The 18,241-nt window shown below is 43.7% G+C and overlaps 2 protein-coding genes across 2 annotated transcripts in view; one reads left to right on the top strand and one right to left on the bottom strand.

Moving 5' to 3' along the window:
• LOC311115870 (NAD(P) transhydrogenase, mitochondrial-like) overlaps positions 1 to 12,085 on the top strand; it is a 23,324-nt gene extending 11,239 nt beyond the window's left edge. The window contains exons 17-23 of the mRNA XM_084190993.1: positions 4,331 to 4,491; positions 5,732 to 5,911; positions 6,191 to 6,350; positions 8,607 to 8,688; positions 9,706 to 9,824; positions 10,761 to 10,876; positions 11,599 to 12,085. Coding sequence (XP_084047119.1) covers positions 4,331 to 4,491; positions 5,732 to 5,911; positions 6,191 to 6,350; positions 8,607 to 8,688; positions 9,706 to 9,824; positions 10,761 to 10,876; positions 11,599 to 11,745 — 965 coding nt within the window. The 3' untranslated portion in view covers positions 11,746 to 12,085. The remainder of the gene's footprint in view (positions 1 to 4,330; positions 4,492 to 5,731; positions 5,912 to 6,190; positions 6,351 to 8,606; positions 8,689 to 9,705; positions 9,825 to 10,760; positions 10,877 to 11,598) is intronic.
• Positions 12,052 to 18,241, bottom strand: LOC311115871 (tRNA-uridine aminocarboxypropyltransferase 1-like). Its single transcript, XM_084190994.1, has 5 exons — positions 18,141 to 18,241; positions 15,231 to 15,508; positions 14,705 to 14,848; positions 14,176 to 14,497; positions 12,052 to 13,689 (listed from the first exon to the last, which is right to left on the bottom strand). The coding sequence occupies exons 2-5, from the start codon at positions 15,498 to 15,500 to the stop codon at positions 13,460 to 13,462; spliced, it is 966 nt and encodes a 321-aa protein (XP_084047120.1). The 5' UTR covers positions 15,501 to 15,508; positions 18,141 to 18,241; the 3' UTR covers positions 12,052 to 13,459.

The raw sequence follows: 18,241 nt of genomic DNA, 5'->3' as shown, positions 1-18,241 counted from the left end.
GACAGACACACACACACACACACACACACACACACACACACACACTCTGAGCTCTCTGTCCTGTGGTACTGATTGCCTCCTTTGATCTAGCCAAAGCTCAAGATCCCATGGGAAATCCAGGCCAGGATGGTGTGTGTGTGTTTGTGTGTATGGCTGATTATTGCGTGCCTGACAGAGTGGAAGGGCCGGGAGGCTTTATAGGAATTCTATGTGGGAAAGGTAACAGTTGTTAAAGGAAAAATCCACCCAAAACCCCTCATTCCTATAATTTACTGTGTTAAATAACACTATGTGAGAACAATATTTTTTGTGGAACAAATGTTTCATTTTGTCATTATAATAAGGTTGGTAGAAACGTGAAAATTGTTGTGGAAATATGTTGCAGCTCAAGTAGACTACAAAATCCACAATGCAATGCTCTATATGGGTTGGCTAGCTAGCTAGCGAACTTAGCTACACACAATAATACCAACTGCACTATCAATTTAGGAGTCACCCTGGACTGAAGAGCAAGACCAATAGAAGAAATGTGCTAGACCCTCTGTTAAATTACACATTTCTCGAGGTACGATCACTGGTTCATTCGAGAGAAGACAACCTCCAGAGTTATGACCTCGGCCAGTATTGAAATCTGACATGTATGATAGACGTTTTTGCGATCTAAAAGTCGTATTCCTATTAACTTCCAGGGTAGTGAGAGCAGCGTTATCACAATTCTACGTCATACCGGCTGAATTTCTGCGTGCTTTGAAAGCCAATAACTCAGATACACATGAAAACATGAAATGACCCAGGGAATCGATAGAACATCACACAAAGATGCACAAAAACAATATAGCATTCAAAATGGGTGAATATTTTCCTTAAGTTGGGGGGGGCTGCTTCTCTAAGGAGGGAAGTCCTTCTGGCCCACATATGAGAAATGGTTGTCTGTCTATCTATTGCGATTAGAAACTGGCAGTTCTCTGTTCCCTGTGTGATCACTGGTAATGAGAGACAGACTGAAGGCAGGAGTCCCTGCCAGATCTGTGGTCTGTTATCAGTATAATACAACACTCCACCTGGCCTCCACCCCTCACTCTAATCAATGTGATATATCAATACAACCCCCCACCTGGCCTTCACCCCCTCACTCTAATCAATGACATTTGTATTTATTCCAGCGAAATTAAGGCAGTTATACATTTTAAAAACATTACAATACATTCATAACAGATTTCACAACATATTAAGTGTGTGCCCTCAGGCCTCTACTCTACTACCACATATATCTAACACAAAATCCATGTTTACGTGTGTATAGTGCGTATGTTATTGTGTGTTTGTATGCATGTGTCTATGTTTGTGTTGTTTCACACTCCCTGCTGTTCCATAAGGGGGATTTGTATCTGTTTTTAAAAAATAATCAAATTTACTTGATGTGGATTAGAGTTCCATGTAGTCATGGCTCTATGTAGTACTGTGCGCCTCCCATAGTCTGTTCTTGACTTGGGGACTGTGAAGAGACCTCTGGCATGTCTTGTGGGGTATGCATGGGTATGCTGTGTGCCAGTAGTTCAAACAGACAGCTCGGTTCATTCAACATGTCAATACCTCTCACAAATACAAGTAGTGATTAAGTCAATCTCTCCTCCACTTTGAGCCAAGAGAGATTGACATACATATTATTAATGTTAGCTCTCTGTGTACATCCAAGGGCCAGCCGTGCTGCCCTGTTCTGAGCCAAATGCAATTTTCCCACTGTGGCACCTGACCATACGACTGAACAGTAGTCCAGGTGCGACAAAACTAGGGCCTGTAGGACCTGCCTTGTTGATAGTGCTGTTAAGAATGCAAAGCAGTGCTTTATTATAGACAGACTTCTCCCCATCCTAGTTACTGTTGTATCAATATGTTTTGACCATGACGACAGTTTACAATCCAGGATTACGCCAAGCAATTTAGTCTCCTCAACTTGCTCAATTTCCACATTATTCATTACAAGATTTAGTTGAGGTTTAGGGTTTAGTAAATGATTTGTCCCAAATACAGCCATTCTGAAACTAACTGCAGCTCTTTTGTTAAGTGTTGCTGTCATTTCAGTCACTGTGGTAGCTGACGTGTATAGCGTTGAGTCATCTGCATACATAGACACACTGGCTTTACTCAAAGCCAGTGACATGTCGTTAGTAAAGATTGAAAAAAGTAAGGGGCCTAGACAGCTGCCCTGGGGAATTCCTGATTCTACCTGGATTTTGTTGGAGAGGCTTCCATTAAAGAACACCCTCTGTGTTCTGTTAGACAGGTAACTCTTTATCCACAATATAGCAGGGGGAGTAAAGCCAAAACACATACGTTTTTCCATCATTAGACTATAATCGATTTAATGTCAAAACAAAAACAAAACAGCCCCCACAATCTTTTTATCATCAATTTCTCTCAGCCAAACATCAGTCATTTGTGTAAGTGCTGTGCTTGTTGAATGTCCTTCCCTATAAGCGTGCTGAAAGTCTTGTCAATTTGTTTACTGTGAAATAGCATTTTATCTGGTCAAACACCATTCTTTCCAAAAGTTTACTAAGGGTTGGTAACAGGCTGATTGGTTGGCTATTTGAGCCAGTTAAGGGGGCTTTACTATTCTTAGGTAGGGGAATAACGTTTGCTTACTTCCAGGCCTGAGGGCACACACTTTCTAGTAGGCTTAAATTTAAGATATGGCAAATCGGAGTGGCAATATAGTCTGCCATTATCCTCCAGTAATTTTCCATCCAAGTTGTCAGACCCCGGTGGCTTTTCATTGTTGATCGACAATAATACTTTTTCCACCTCTTCCACACTTACTTTACGGAATTCAAAATTACAATGCTTGTCTTTCATAATTTGGTCAGATATACTTGGATGTGTAGTGTCTGCGTTTGTTGCTGGCATGTCATGCCTAAGTTTGCTAATCTTGCCAATGAAAAAATAATTGAAGTAGTTGGTAATATCAGTGGGTTTTGTAATGAATGAGCCATCTGATCCAATGAATGATGGAGCTGAGTTTGCCTTTTTGCCCAACATTTCATTTAAGGTACTCCAAAGCGTTTTTTTAATCATTCTTAATGTCATTTATCTTTGTTTCATAGTGTCGTTTCTTCTTTTTATTCAGTTTAGTCACATGATTTCTCAATTTGCAGTACGTTTGGCAATCGGTTGTACAGCCAGACCTATTTGCCATCGCTTTTGCCTCATCCCTCTCAACCATACAATTTTTCAATTTCTCATCAATCCACGGGGATTTAACAGTTTTTACAGTCATTTTCTTAATGGGTGCATGCTTATTAGTAACTGGGATAAGCAATTTCATAAATGTGTCAAGTGCAGCGTCTGGTTGCTCGTCATTACACACCACAGACCAACAAATATTCTTCACATCAACAACATAGGAATAACTACAGAACTTCTTGTATGACCTCTTATACACAATATTAGGCCCAGCCTGTGGAACTTTGGTTTTCCTAGATATGGCTACTATATTGTGATCACTACATCCGATGGATTAGGATAATGCTTTCAAACAAATTTCTGCAGCATTAGTAAAGATATGATCAATACATGTTGATGATTTAATTCCTGTACTGTTTGTAACTACCCTGGTAGGTTGACTGATACCAGGTTGCAGGCACTAGTTACAGTTTGAAGCTTTCTCTTGAGTGGGCAGCCTGATGAAAGACAGTCAATATTTAAATCACCCAGAAAGTATACCTCTCTATTGATATCACATATATTATCAAGCATTTCACACATGTTATCCAGATACTGACTTTTAGCACTTGGTGGTCTAAAGCAGCTTCCTACCAGAATGGGCTTTAGGTGAGGTAGGTGAACCTGTAGCCATATTACTTCAACAGTATTTAACATGAGATCCTCTCTAAGCTTTACAGGAATGTGGTTCTGAATATAGACCGCAACACCGCCCCCATTGGCATTTCTGTATTTTCTGTAAATGTTATAACCTTGTATTGCTACCACTGTATCATCAAATATATTATCTAAGTGAGTTTCAGAGATTGTCAGAATATGAATGTCATCTGTTACAAGCAAATTATTGATTTCATTAACCTTGTTTCTTAAGCTACATATGTTAACGTGGGCTATTTTTAAAACTTTTCTGGGATGCTTGATTATTTTTCTTGCTTTACTGGGAAGCTTAGCAGAGGTAGACATACCCAGGATTCCCTGCTCCATTCCGCCTCTCTCTGTTCCCAATTTCCAGTTCAGAATGATAAATTCCCAGTTCCAAGTTCAGAGTTTTGAATTCCGAGTTCCGTGTGCAGTATTGTGAATATTGTTCTGTATTCCCTCCTGTCAGGCGTTCTGAACTCCGCCCCGCTGATGTTGCCGGGGCGTCACATGATGAACGCCGGTTTGATGACGGCATCTGTCGGCGGTATGATTCCCTTCATGCTCAGTACCGACTACGCTACTGGCATGGGCTGTCTGGTTGGAGTGTCTGGACTTTCCACCATCATGGTGAGAACATGGCTAAATCTGCAATGTTTTATACAGACATGGTGAAGAAACACCGGCAATGACCAATAGTGTTATTCAGCTCTAATCAGAATAAGAAAAATGACACTCAACAATGTTGGTGGGACTGACCTTGATAAAGGCTAAACAATCTACAGCAGGGGTCGGCAACAGGCGGCCCGTGGGCCAAAACTGGCCCCCGAGTGTTGTTTATTTATTTCATAGTTAATTTTTTTGGGCCCCCCGGATGTTTTTAGTAAAAATTTCAACATTTCAAAAAATAACCAGGAATTCTTCAAAAAATATGTTTAATTGAGAATCTCTTCCCAAGTATTCCCACAAATAAAAAAAGAGACGTGATCGTGTCTCAAGTCAATCAAGGTATGAAATTATTGTTATTTTCAAATACAATCTCTTTTTGGGCTTAGTTAAGATCAATTTGCAGTGTAAAAATTATTATAATTGTTTTCCGGCCCATTCGCTCCAACAAAAATGGGCCCACGTCTTAATCTAGTTGCCTACACCTGATCTACAGGAAATAACACAGTATCATACAAATTCTGTGAGGGGTTTATCTAGTGACTACCCAGCAAACCAAAATTGGCTCTGTAAAAGTTTCCAGAACAGTCATTAGGTTGTAGCAAATGCTCTCATAACACAAAAACTGTCCAGTTGTGCTGATGATTATACAATGTTTGTATAAAAAATGTGCCTGATGTTGCAAGAACATTGCTCTCATATTTCGTTGTGGCAGTATGTTCTAAAAACAGTACAGGTGCATTGTTATTTCCTTACCAGGAAACCTAATGAGAACGTTTGGGGAATGTTCTGTGGTGGTTATTACAGATGTTGTGCACAACATGTTTGTGAATGTTAGGAATACATTCCAAGAATATTTCATTTAAAACATAACAAATAAATACAAAATAACTTTCTTTGAATGATTTTGGGATGTTATCATCCTAATGTTAGATCAAAAACGAACTAGAACTTAATGGGAATCTTAGCTAATGTTCTGGGAATGTTCCCGGTTTGATGGAGAGAGTTCCAAGATTCTAGTAACTTTCCCAAAAATCCAGGTTGGAAGATTATCCAGAAATCCAGGTTGGAAGATTACTGGAATCAGTGGGGAATAAGCAGGAAATCCAGGGATCCTCCAACTAGGATTTCTGGAAAACCTTGGAATTTTGCAACCCTATTGGTGACTGTGAAGAGTGTCCTGACGGTGATTGTGTTCTTGTAGGGCGTAACCCTGACAATGGCCATCGGGGGCGCTGACATGCCCGTGGTCATCACTGTGCTCAACTCCTACTCTGGTTGGGCGCTGTGTGCCGAGGGATTCCTATTGGACAACAACCTCATGACCATCGTAGGAGCTCTCATTGGCTCCTCGGGTGCTATCCTCTCCTACATCATGTGTGTGGTGAGTACTGCTAAACACACGCACTCACTCACACACACTCACTCTCTCAGCCTCTCTCTCTCACTCACACACACTCACTCTCTCAGCCTCTCTCTCTCACTCACACACTCACCTGCCAGTCAGGCAGCCTTGTCATCTTAGTTTTGCTCTTGCAGTTTGAGATTTTTTTTACAGGAATTATGTTTTTGGAATTCGTCAAAAGATTTGGCGCCTTCCCCATAGAGATACGATATTATATAAATGTTGTATTTAATCCTGGGTACACAACGCTCTTTCTAGGCAATGAACCGTTCCCTGCCCAACGTGATCCTGGGAGGGTTTGGTACCAGCTCCACGGCAGGGGGGAAACCCATGGAGATCACGGGCACCCACACAGAGGTCAACGTGGACCAGTCCATCGAACTCATCAAAGAGGCCAACAGCATCATCATCACACCAGGTACACACAGACACAAACACACACGCAGCACAAATGCAATCATGCGTGCGCACAACAGGCATGTTCTGAGAAGGGTTCAGAGGTAGTCTGATGTAACACACCTGTGTGTCAGTGTTCATCACTGTAGGAGGGTTGTGTGCTGAGTCATGCATCTCTATATGTCTCTGTCTGTGTTCTGCTCTCCTCCCCAGGCTGAACTCTACTACCAGATAAGAAAATGTAGTATATGTAGGATCTAGCATAGAGGGGTTGTAATGAAACCTAGCATAACATCTGTATTGGAGCCTGACAGACAGGTACAGGGAATGTCCAGTAGAGGGTGTGGTTTGTCTATGTCCCTGTGAAGCGGAGCTAGCTTGTCCGCCAGGCAGACAGCCAGACCTCGGAGTTAACCGGTAGTATAGAAGACTACAGTGGCCCAGGGGTCAGAGGGTTAAAGGTCAGGGGGATTTGTTCCAAACGAAGTTGATTAGTTGTTTAATCAACATACAGCACTGGCCTCTCACCGCTCACCTCTCAACTCTACCCAGTATCAGAACACACACACACCTCTACCCAGTACGCTGATAACCCTGGACAGAGTTACGCAGGCAGGCATTAGACAGACCCATGGGAGGGGGGGTGAAGAAGAGGGCATGCGTGCTAGAGGAACCTGTGTAACTCACACACACATAACCCCCCCGCCCATAACACACACACACACACATAACCCCCCGCCCATAACACACACACACATAACCCCCCGCCCATAACACAAACACACATAACCCCACACCCATAACACTTACAGGCAGGGGAAAGGGGTTTCCTCGCACGCACCCCCCCCAGACGGTAGAAATCCTATGATTTAAGACAGAAGGGAGAGAGGAGAGATGGAAGAGAATGGGTAAAGAGGGAAGAGAGGGGGGGAAAGATAAGGGGAGAGTTGGAGGGAGAGAAGAGAAGAGAGGGGGTGGGGGGGAGATGAGGGAGAGTTGGAGGGAGAGAAGAGAGGGGGGGGGAAGATGTTGGAGGGAGAGAAGAGAGGGGGGGGAAGATGAGGGAGAGAGAGAGGGGGGGGAAGATGAGGGAGAGAAGAGAGGGGGGGAAAGATGAGGGAGAGTTGGAGGAGAGAAGAGAGGGGGGGAAAGATGAGGGAGAGTTGGAGGGAGAGAAGAGAGGGGGGGGAAAGATGAGGGAGAGTTGGAGGGGGAGAAGAGAGTAGGGGGGGGAGATGAGGGGGAGAAGAGGGGGGGGAAGATGAGGGAGAGTTGGAGGGAGAGAAGAGAGGGGGGGAAAGATGAGGGAGAGTTGGAGGGGGAGAAGAGAGTAGAGGGGGGGGAGATGAGGGGGAGAAGAGAGGGCGAAATGGGCAAAGAGGAGGTGAATATTGGAGAGAGGAGGGGTAAGAGGGGATACTATAAGCCTTGGTCAGGAGAGGAGATGAGAACAGAAGAGAACAAATTGTTTCAAACAGACCTTACTCACTTCTGTTTTTAGTCTTCCATGAATAACCTCTGCATAAAGTTACCTTTATCATTTATCTGGTCATTAAGTTACCTCTATCGCTTATCTGGTCATTAAGTTACCTTTATCGCTTATCTGGTCATTAAGTTACCTTTATCGCTTATCTGGTCATTAAGTTACCTCTAATCGCTTATCTGGTCATTAAGTTACCTTTATCGCTTATCTGGTCATTAAGTTACCTTTATCGCTTATCTGGTCATTAAGTTACCTCTATCGCATATCTGGTCATTAAGTTACCTTTATCGCTTATCTGGTCATTAAGTTACCTTTATCGCTTATCTGGTCATTAAGTTACCTCTATCGCATATCTGGTCATTAAGTTACCTTTATCGCTTATCTGGTCATTAAGTTACCTCTATCGCTTATCTGGTCGACATTATATTCTCGACTATGTCTTGGAAAAGGTCACATCAACCTGAAACATCAAACACATTAAATGTAGACTCAAGCGTTATGACCTTGCCACGAGCAGCACCGCAGATATTAAGATGAGCATGATGCAAGACCTTGCTCTCACACAGTCACACAGAGTATATGCGCGACTACTACAGCATGGTAGCTACGGACCAAAACAGTGGAGATGTTTAGCCTCGTGCTTCAACACTCTTACTTGTGGAAATCGGCCCGATATTCTGTTTACTTCGTGCGTCGCTGAGTCTACCTTTAACAGTAAAACTTTAACTTTACGTACAGTGATACTGTGATGTGTAGGTTGGGGTCTGCTTATAACACTAGTGTCTGTGTGTGTAGGTTGGGGTCTGTGTGCGGCTAAGGCACAGTACCCCATCGCTGACATGGTGAAGATGCTGGTAGAGCAGGGCAAGACTGTCAGGTAGGTCCTCACAATACATCTCTCTGTCTCCTCAATCATCCCTCTTTCTCTCTCCTCAATCATCCCTCTCTCGGTCTCCTCAATCATCCCTCTCTCCTCAATCATCCCTCTTTCTCTCTCCTCAATCATCCCTCTCTCTGTCTCCTCAATCATCCCTCTCTCCTCAATCATCCCTCTCTCCTCAATCATCCCTCTCTCCTCAATCATCCCTCTCTCCTCAATCATCCCTCTCTCCTCAATCATCCCTCTCTCCTCAATCATCCCTCTCTCCTCAATCATCCCTCTTTCTCTCTCCCTCAATCATCCCTCTCTCCTCAATCATCCCTCTCTCCTCAATCATCCCTCTTTCTCTCTCCTCAATCATCCCTCTGTCTCCTCAATCATCCCTCTCTCCTCAATCATCCCTCTCTCCTCAATCATCCCTCTCTCCTCAATCATCCCTGTCTCTCAATCATCCCTCTCTGTCTCCTCAATCATCCCTCTCTTCTCAATCATCCCTCTTTCTCTCTCTCTCTCTCTCTCTCTCTCTCTCTCTCTCTCTCTCTCTCTCTCTCTCTCTCTCTCTCTCTCTCTCTCTCTCTCTCTCTCTCTCTCTCTCTCTCTCTCTCTCTCTCTCTCTCTCTCTCCTCTCTCTCTCATCTCTCTCTCTCTCTCTCTCTCTCTCATCCCTCTTTCACTGTCCTTTATTTTAGTTGGGTACCATCAGTCCTCCTGTCACAGAGTGAGATAACAATATCTTTCTGTATTAGTCTGAGTTCTAAAATAACATTATTTCCAGTTAGTTTTACTTATCCTACTGACCATCTTGAGTTTCCTGGTCAGGAACACTGGCAGATCACCTCTTATGTTCAAGGAAGACAAAACACATCTGGGTCTAAAAGCTTTAGTGGAAAACATATTTATTCTCCAAATACAGAGCAAAGCTGTTAAGCCCTGACTGACTGAGGGATTGCATGTAGACATTATTAATGCGTGTGCGTGTTTTTTCTGCGTGTTTGTGTGCACGTGTGTCTCTAGGTTTGGTATCCACCCTGTGGCAGGTCGTATGCCCGGCCAGCTGAACGTGCTCCTGGCTGAGGCTGGAGTTCCATATGACGTGGTTCTGGAGATGGATGAGATCAATGAGGACTTCAAAGGTCAGAACACTCACACTCACACTGATCAATATACTTAACAAAAATATAACGCAACATGTAAAGTGTTGGTCCCATTATTCATGAGCTGAAACAAAAGATCCCAGAAATGTTCCATACGCACAAAAGGCTTATGTCTCAAAAATGTTGTGCATAAATTAGTTTACATCCCTGTTAGTGAGCATTTATCCTTTGCCAGGATAATCTGTCCACCTGACAGGTGTGGCATTTCAAGAAGCTGATTAAACAGCATGATCATTACACAGGTGCACCTTCTGCTGGGGACAGTAAAAGGCTACTCTAAATTTGTCACACAACACAATGCCACAGATGTGTCAACTTTTGAGGGCGTGTGCAATTGGCATGCTGACTGCTGGAATGTCCAACAGAGATGTTGCCAGAAAATGTAATGTTTATTTCTCTACCATAAGCCGCCTCCAACGTAGTTTTAGAGAATTTGGCAGACCACGTGTAACCACGCCAGCCCAGGACCTCCACATCCGGCTTCTTCAGCTGCAGGATCGTCTGAGGGGGGGTGCTGAGGAGTATTTCTGTCTGTAATAAAGCCCTTTTGTGGGAAAAACTCATTCTATTTGGCTGGGCTTGGCTCCCCAGTGGGTGGACCTGGCTCCCAAGTGGGTGGGCCTATGCCCACCCATGGCTGCGCCAATTGCCCATTCATGTGAAGTCCATAGATTAGGGGCCTAATGAATTTATTTAAATTGATTGATTTCCTTCTATGAACTGTAACTCAGTAAAATCGTTGAATTTGTTGCATGTTGCGTTTTTATATTTTTGTTTAATCGATTTGATCATAACAACCAGCAGGCATCCCTCAGACACTTGGTTGTGTTTGTAGCGCTGCCTGGCTGGGTCCATCCATAGTTCCGCCAGGGTCTCTACTGGTTTTACTGAATGTCTGGTGTGTGTTTCCCACAGAGACGGACCTGACACTGGTGGTGGGTGCTAATGACACAGTGAACTCAGCAGCCCAGGAGGACCCCAACTCCATCATCGCTGGCATGCCAGTCCTGGAGGTCTGGAAGTCCAAACAGGTAGGGAAGGAAGAAGGTAGTGTAAGAGTATTAGTACAGGGCCCTCTCACTGGTTTACGGAAGGAAGGATGCATAATATGGCCTTGTTGTTCTCCAGTGTTGAGGACTAAGCACTCCTACGCTTTGGGTGACAAGGGCTCTCACAGGTAGAGCATAAAATGAGCTTGTGAAGTGCACTGTCATATTTCTGTTCCTCTGTAGGGGATTGTGATGAAGGGGCTCTGGGACTAGTTACAAATATATATAATTCTGACACTTTATTTCCACCAGCCATACTCAACAGGCGGACTGTGGTTCAAATCCGGACCCAGAATGGGGTCAATACAGAATGCGGGTCCCAAACATTTATTTTTATTTTTATTCGGGCCTTGACCCCTGGTATCATATGAACACGGCAAAATGTGTAGAATTGCAGGAAATTAGCTGCACATTTTTCTCTCCGCCAACAAGAGGGGTGTGAACCGTTTGGGGTTGTGAGGTGGGGGTTTGTTACTACGCCGATAAATTACAATATATGGACCTTTTCCGTGTAGGAAATTTGTGTGACCGGACCTTCTCAAATAGTACTTCCGTACCCGATTTAGACAGTTGGAAACAGAGGGGGAGACAGGCAAGTGGGAGGAAGGGTGGACATGGGGATCAAACCCCGGTCTCCGGTGGGAAGAGGAATATAAAACGTGATGTTAGCCATTGTCTAACCCGTTCCCCTCCCTGTACTGTAGGTGATTGTGATGAAGAGGACCATGGGTGTGGGCTATGCTGCTGTAGACAACCCCATCTTCTACAAGCCCAACACATCCATGCTGCTGGGAGATGCCAAGAAGACCTGCGACACACTACAGGCCAAGATCAGAGAGGCCTACTACTAGAACACATGGAGAGATGGACAGTACAGCACACACACACTCCCCATTGGCTTTACGGATGGATTTATTTGTCGTTAATCCAGATGCAGGTGTATGGTTCTGTTAAGATTAGGAAACAACAATCGCAACGTAGAGTATTTTTACACTTAGTGGCTTGATGATTGAGGTCCTCAGTACATGTAATGATTATTGGATGTTGGACAGTGATGATGATGTTGAACCAAAGGTGTGGAAGCGACTATGAAATTACTTCTTTAAATTGGAGAAATGTAATTATTTAAATTAACCCATTCTGCATGCACTGCCTGCCCTGATTTGTAAATAAAAATATGTTTAAATGTGATCTCTGTCGGCTAGAGTTCCCTATTCAATTGCATCTGTAAGAGCTTGTCAGGTATAATTTCACACGCTGCCATTGAATCATTGAGCAGCACCATTTGGAGATAAAGCCACATACTGCCAGTAGCTAACGGTAGATTGGCTCTCAACAAGTAAACACCAGCAGCTCCAAACCAGCCTGTTAAAGGTAATGGAGCCTACATGCGCAGCTTCATCATTCATTTAAAAGCCGCATTGTCAGCTGTCCAGCGTAATGAACTCAATCCCAGCCTTTATCAAAATCTTTCAACTTCAGTAGTCCCATATACTCACAGTAAATTCAGTATATTTTCTTTAGTAATTTTATACAGAACACATGAACACAGACCAGGTGATCTACTGTTCATAATTCAACATGACATTGTTGCGCAGTAACAACCACAACCATTCTTTAGAACATCACATCTGATGGGTGAACCTGAATCACTGACATAGACAGCACCAAGAGTTTCATCAAACAGTTTTGATCTAATTAGATCTGTACTTAGTAGTCCTCTCTACATAAATATCACAGTTCTCCTGGCTGAGTTTTAGACAGTAGCTAGGTTTCCATCCAATTAACCAGTTTCATTCGAATATTCTCAAATCTGCATAAAAACAATGTGGTTTCCCACCAGAGACATGTTTTCATCAAATTGACTTGTTGTGGATAAAAGTATGTGTGATGTAGTGCACATAAAAATAACTGTAAAAAATGTAATGGGTTTCCATCACATTTTTTAAAACTCTGATGGTTTCGTCCCAACAAATGTTGCGTTATATAGCAAATGGTTCCACTCTGGTCTTGGCATGTGCGCTCTAGCCAACAGCTGGCACTCGCAGATACAGTGTGGGTATAGCCTACATGATGAGATTATTATGGACGAAAGAGCGAGATTATTTTTTATTTGTCAAACGGCAGCAAAGCATCGATCATCATGCCACCAGAATACGACCCCCAATATTTATTGGAAAGAAGCATCAAGCTCATCACCTTGCACTTTCACCACCCTGTGAAGTTCATAACATATTTAACCTGTAGCCTAATAAAATGCATATCAACATATCACAATATTTGCGCCTAAAAGCGTTTCCACCGCCATTTCTCGCATAATACATTTTACCGACACAAAAAGACCCCACCTTGTCTAGAGTATTGTTTTGTCGACATTTGGAAAGTTTACATCAGGCCTGTTGTGACATTTTATCTGACCTACTTTACTCTCATAAAAAGGTTGTCAGCGATTATATATATTTTGGCCTTGGTGGTGATTGTGTGTAGGTAGGTTCTTGTCTCCAGTCTCAGCGTCTTCCTGCGGTAGTTTTGGCCTCTCTCTGTCTCTCTCTCCTCCCTGCAGTCTCAGCGTCTCCCAGCGGTTGTCTTAGCATTGTTGATCAGTGTGTGTAGGTAACAGTAGAAATACATCAGGTTGTCGTACTGTCCTGTGTACTCCTGTCTCAGACACAACTCCTGGTAGTCCTTGAGGAAGTAGTAGACAGCCTCTATGGTTGCCAGGTAGGTGTCTGGAGAACCCTTCTGATGGCGCCAGAAACATGTCTTCCTGGTCTTCAGCTCCACACGGAGCAACGCTGCAGGGACAGAGAGAGGAACAGTCATTATCAGGGCTTTAGCTCCACACGGAGCAACGCTGCAGGGACAGAGAGAGGAACAGTCCATCAGTCATTAGCAGGGCTTTAGCTCCACACGGAGCAACGCTGCAGGGACAGAGAGAGGAACAGTCATTAGCAGGGCTTTAGCTCCACACGGAGCAACGCTGCAGGGACAGAGAGAGGAACAGTCATTAGCAGGGCTTTAGCTCCACACGGAGCAACGCTGCAGGGACAGAGAGAGGAACAGTCATTAGCAGGGCTTCAGCTCCACACGGAGCAACGCTGCAGGGACAGAGAGAGGAACAGTCATTAGCAGGGCCAGGAGTTTTTACTGTTCACGTTGTGACCCGACCAGTAAAAACTCTGGGCTTTAGTTGTAGGCTATAACTAGGTAATAACAAAGTAGTTCCCCCTCATAATGTACAGCACTTTAAGCTACATCAATGCTATATCTATCATAATTACCCTGTAGTCTCTCATCTGTGATGATTCTGTTGGTCTGGTTCCATGTGCTGTCGATGAACACCACTCTCTGGAGGGGACAGGCCCCTGGTGTCTCAGTTTGGCCCTCTAACCCTGCTTCCCCTCCCCTCTCTTCTGTGTGTGTGGCCCCTGATGTCTGTCCCTCAGCCTGCTGTGTGGCCCCTGGCGCCTCCTCGGCTCTGGGCCTCTTCGGGGAAGGTTCCTTCTCTGGGGAGGCAGCTGACTTCATGTCAGCCAGGTTCTGTAATCTCTGCGACATCTCCTCCACCGAGACTGATCCAGGACCAGGGAACACCAGCACTACCTAAACATGCACGCACACACACGAACACGCACATAATACTTGTAATTTCAAGTCAACATAATACAAATGGTATTAATGTTATCTAATCAGGTTACGTTAGAATGACATTCATTTGTATGTATATGATATGGTAGACAAACTGTTTATCAAAGGCTCAAGTTGTTCTCTGTATATTTGTTCATATGAAGATGAGGAAAGCTGACTAACTTTGTCTGTTTCATCTTCATACTCAGGTATGCAGGGGTAGGTGTAGATGGTGACATCATCAGGAGCGAGGATCTTGGCGTGTATGGCTGTGCTCTTCCCATCAACCTCACTGGGATGCTTGATGATGTCAATCTTTATAGGGAGCTGCAAACACAACAGTTAGAGGAACTTTACAGTGTGACCAACCATGTTCATCAATTACAGTTCAGCTATTAACAACAGTCAACACATGTACTGTGAATTGTGTCTAAAACGTGTATCTATACCTACACCATAAGCTTGATAATTACTTGAATCAGATGTGTTCTTTCATGCTGGGCTGTAACAAAAGCCTGCATCTGCACCAGAACCGAAGAACACTTCAATCTTGTGTGTGAGGCACCGTAAGTAGTACTACTATCTCTGACACCCATCTCTGCAGGCTAGTGCTTTAATAAGACCAATCAGATTAAACCACTACAAGCCTGTGTTGTGTTGTGCATAATAGTACCAATAAGGTGAACCGAGACCCAGATCTTTCCCTGACCTTGACGGAGGGGATTTCCTGCTGGCTGACGCCCACTAAAGAACAGCAGGTGTAGCAGAAGAACATCCGGGAGCCTCCGCAGCTAGAACACTTCAGCCTGCCCCTCTGCTGTGCCTGCTCCAGCACCCTGTGGGGGGCCAGCTTCAGACCACGGAGGGGAGGGGAGGCAGGGACAGGGTTCTGTTTGGTTACTGGTTTGGAGTTGTTGTCAGGATGTTGGGTTTTAGCCTGTGTTGATTTGGGAGAGGAGGACACGTCCGAACTGGACATCCTGCTGACTGACAACAAACAAACCATCAAACTGGAGAATCAGGTGCACAGCCTGGGACGTAGTTATACCAGTTAGCTCGGTAGCTGACTCGCTACTAAGCAAATAACAACAAATACGTTATGTATGTGTGCTATAGTCAAATGATGTCTGGAAAGCGGTCAGCACTATTAGTATTCTGCCAGCAGCACAAACAATGACATCACTTTCGTATGGTAATGAGAACCCCCCCCCCCCCCCCCCCCAAAAAAAGCCTGCATTTCAAAACACTGCAACGTGGATAACATTTTAGTCATTTAGCAGACGCTCTTATCCAGAGCGACTTACAGTTAGTGAATACATATTTTATATATTTTTTTCATACTGGTCCCCCGTGGGAATCGAACCCACAACCCTGGCGTTGCAAACGCCATGCTCTATCAACTGAGCTACATCCCTGCCGGCCATTCCCTCCCCTACCCTGGACAACGCTAGGCCAATTGTGCGCCGCCCATGAGTCTCCCGGTCGCGGCCGGCTGCGACAGAGCCTGGATTCGAACCAGGATCTCTAGTGGCACAGCTAGCACTGCGATGCAGTGCCTTAGACCACTGCGCCACTCAGGAGACACGATAACTCAAAAGATATAGAATTTTAAATCAATGGCCACTTCTATTGTGACAAGAAAATGCAATGAGTAATTTATATATATATAAAAAAAAAAAAGGAAAAAAAAGGTTTTAAATACATTATTAATACCAATAATGAAAAAATACAATGTTGACACTTGTATGTTGAGAATATTGGTCTATAGAGAGAGAACTTTTCTACCCATCTCAGCTAAAGTGGGGTGGGAAATACTCAGTAGTTTCTCTACTGACCAAATATGGTTAGTTTGGAGTGGGACTGTGTCCTACATACCCAGCAGCACTTCGTTCTCAGTCCCATCTTGAATGCCCAATGCAATATACTGTAATAGACTGTACATGGGAAACATATTGGCTTGTAGAGAGAAAGGTAGAAAAGTTGTCTCAGCTAAAGTGGGTTGGGAAATACTCAGTAGGGTCTCTACCAGGGTTTGCGTTAGCTGGTAATTTCCGGTTTTTGGACGCAATTTTTTTTTATGCCGATAAAAAATACATAAAGCCGACAAATAAAAACAGTATAAAATATACAGCTGAAAATTCCGGTTCTTTCACATTCATCTCTATACTCTGCCTGTCTCCCTCCCTTTCTATCTGTCTTGGCTTGAGCTATCACTAGTGAAGTGCAACATTGTATCAAATCAATCAACTGGAACCGGCCGGAAGCTGTCTCTAGCGAACTTGCAACGATCAACGAGTCTATTACGGGCCCTCAGAGTTTCCCGTGTTTTTGAGCAAGGGAAAGGTATTTTATGACTTTTCCACTGAATATATGGAATCATCAGATTGTGATATTTTGCTGTTTCACACCGAGGCTTGGTGATTATCGAGGGGGAGATTGTTGGAAATTGTTTTCAAATAGGCCTACTGTGAGGAACTATTAGGCTATCATTCGCAATGGATGAAAAAAAAATATATAATAATACTTTGTTGACTTACTGTGTGAGGTGAAGAAAAAATGACTGAGAAGCTCAGCTTTTTAGTGGTGGACGTGGTGATTTAATGGGCATTTTCTTACATTTGCCCGTAGCAGGACAAGTAGGCTACTTCTATGCGTGCTCAGGCGCGCGTGCTCCCTCAACATTAACAACACCCATGATCATTGCTCACATGGAGCACTCCAAACAAAAGACAATGAGTACAATGACTACTGAGTATTTCCCAACCCACTTTAGCTGAGACTGGTCGAAATATTATCTCTACAAGCCAATATGTATCCCATGTACAGTCTATTACAGTGTATTGCATTGGGACCTATAGAGTGGGCGGAGTGAAAAGCCAGCAGCAGCCTGTGCGACACTGAGCAGCAGGCTATGAGAGAAAGCCGAGTAGCCGGCTGTTGGAGAAGATGGATTTCGGCCATTTTCTCATTGATGAAACATTTGATCTCAGTACGGTTTTCTGTTCCCAAAACTAGAATATGTTATGAACAGAGTGGACTGCGTTTTGTAGACTTTAACCTTTGTCAAAGTTGTAAAAAATCGCGTTATTTAGGCGTGCAAAGGCGATTTCAGTTTTTTGCACACAGTAGGCGTTCCCTAACGGAAATATGCAGATGTGGCTAGAACGGGCAAATAGGATCTCGCTAGCTCGTGTTTGGCTCTGCCCACCTCCTTGTTTGTTCTGCCCACTATTACTCATTAGTTCCCATTAGAAACGACAGGCTGTGGTCTATCTTGGTTTAGTTATAAACATCTTTGGTTGTACTGCACTAGAGTGCTAAAAAAAATGTATATTACCAAAGTTTAGCATGTCTTTGCAGGGGGACTGCCAGTATAATATCATGTTGCTAGGAGAACGGCAATGTCAGCACTGAAGTGTGCAAGCAAAGAGTTTTATAACTAACCCATTGTGCTATCTGTGGTGCAAGCTTACAAGCTAATTAGCTAGAATCTTGTTGCAGCTAACGATAACTAGCTAAATTAGCTTGTAGCTTGAGGCTATAAACACGTTCATATAGCGATACAATTAATGCTTTTATCTAACAGTGGAAGACAGAAAGCACATTTCATTAACGTTACCTGTTTAAAATGTGACTTTATCCAGTTGATTTAGAGCAATTGTCGATGTTTTCTGAAGCAGAGCAAGCATGGACTCTTTCTACGCCGGAAGTGTTAACCGG

The sequence above is a fragment of the Coregonus lavaretus genome, assembly GCF_964263955.1.
Source record: "Coregonus lavaretus genome assembly, contig: HAP1_SCAFFOLD_1020, whole genome shotgun sequence".
NCBI classification, from domain to species: Eukaryota; Metazoa; Chordata; class Actinopteri; order Salmoniformes; family Salmonidae; genus Coregonus; species Coregonus lavaretus.
Note: the sequence above shows the minus strand (reverse complement) of the source record. Positions and strands in the feature narration are given on the sequence as shown.

What these genes read in the sequence shown, in the direction of transcription:
- LOC311115871 (XM_084190994.1), bottom strand. Translation starts at nt 15,500, where the DNA reads ATGTCCAGTTCGGACGTGTCCTCCTCTCCCAAATCAACACAGGCTAAA. An exon ending in ATGAAGATGAAACAGACAAA is followed by an intron (nt 14,498 to 14,704) that starts GTTAGTCAGCTT and finishes GTGCATGTTTAG; the next exon opens with GTAGTGCTGGTGTTCCCTGG. An exon ending in CACAGATGAGAGACTACAGG is followed by an intron (nt 13,690 to 14,175) that starts GTAATTATGATA and finishes CTGTCCCTGCAG; the next exon opens with CGTTGCTCCGTGTGGAGCTG.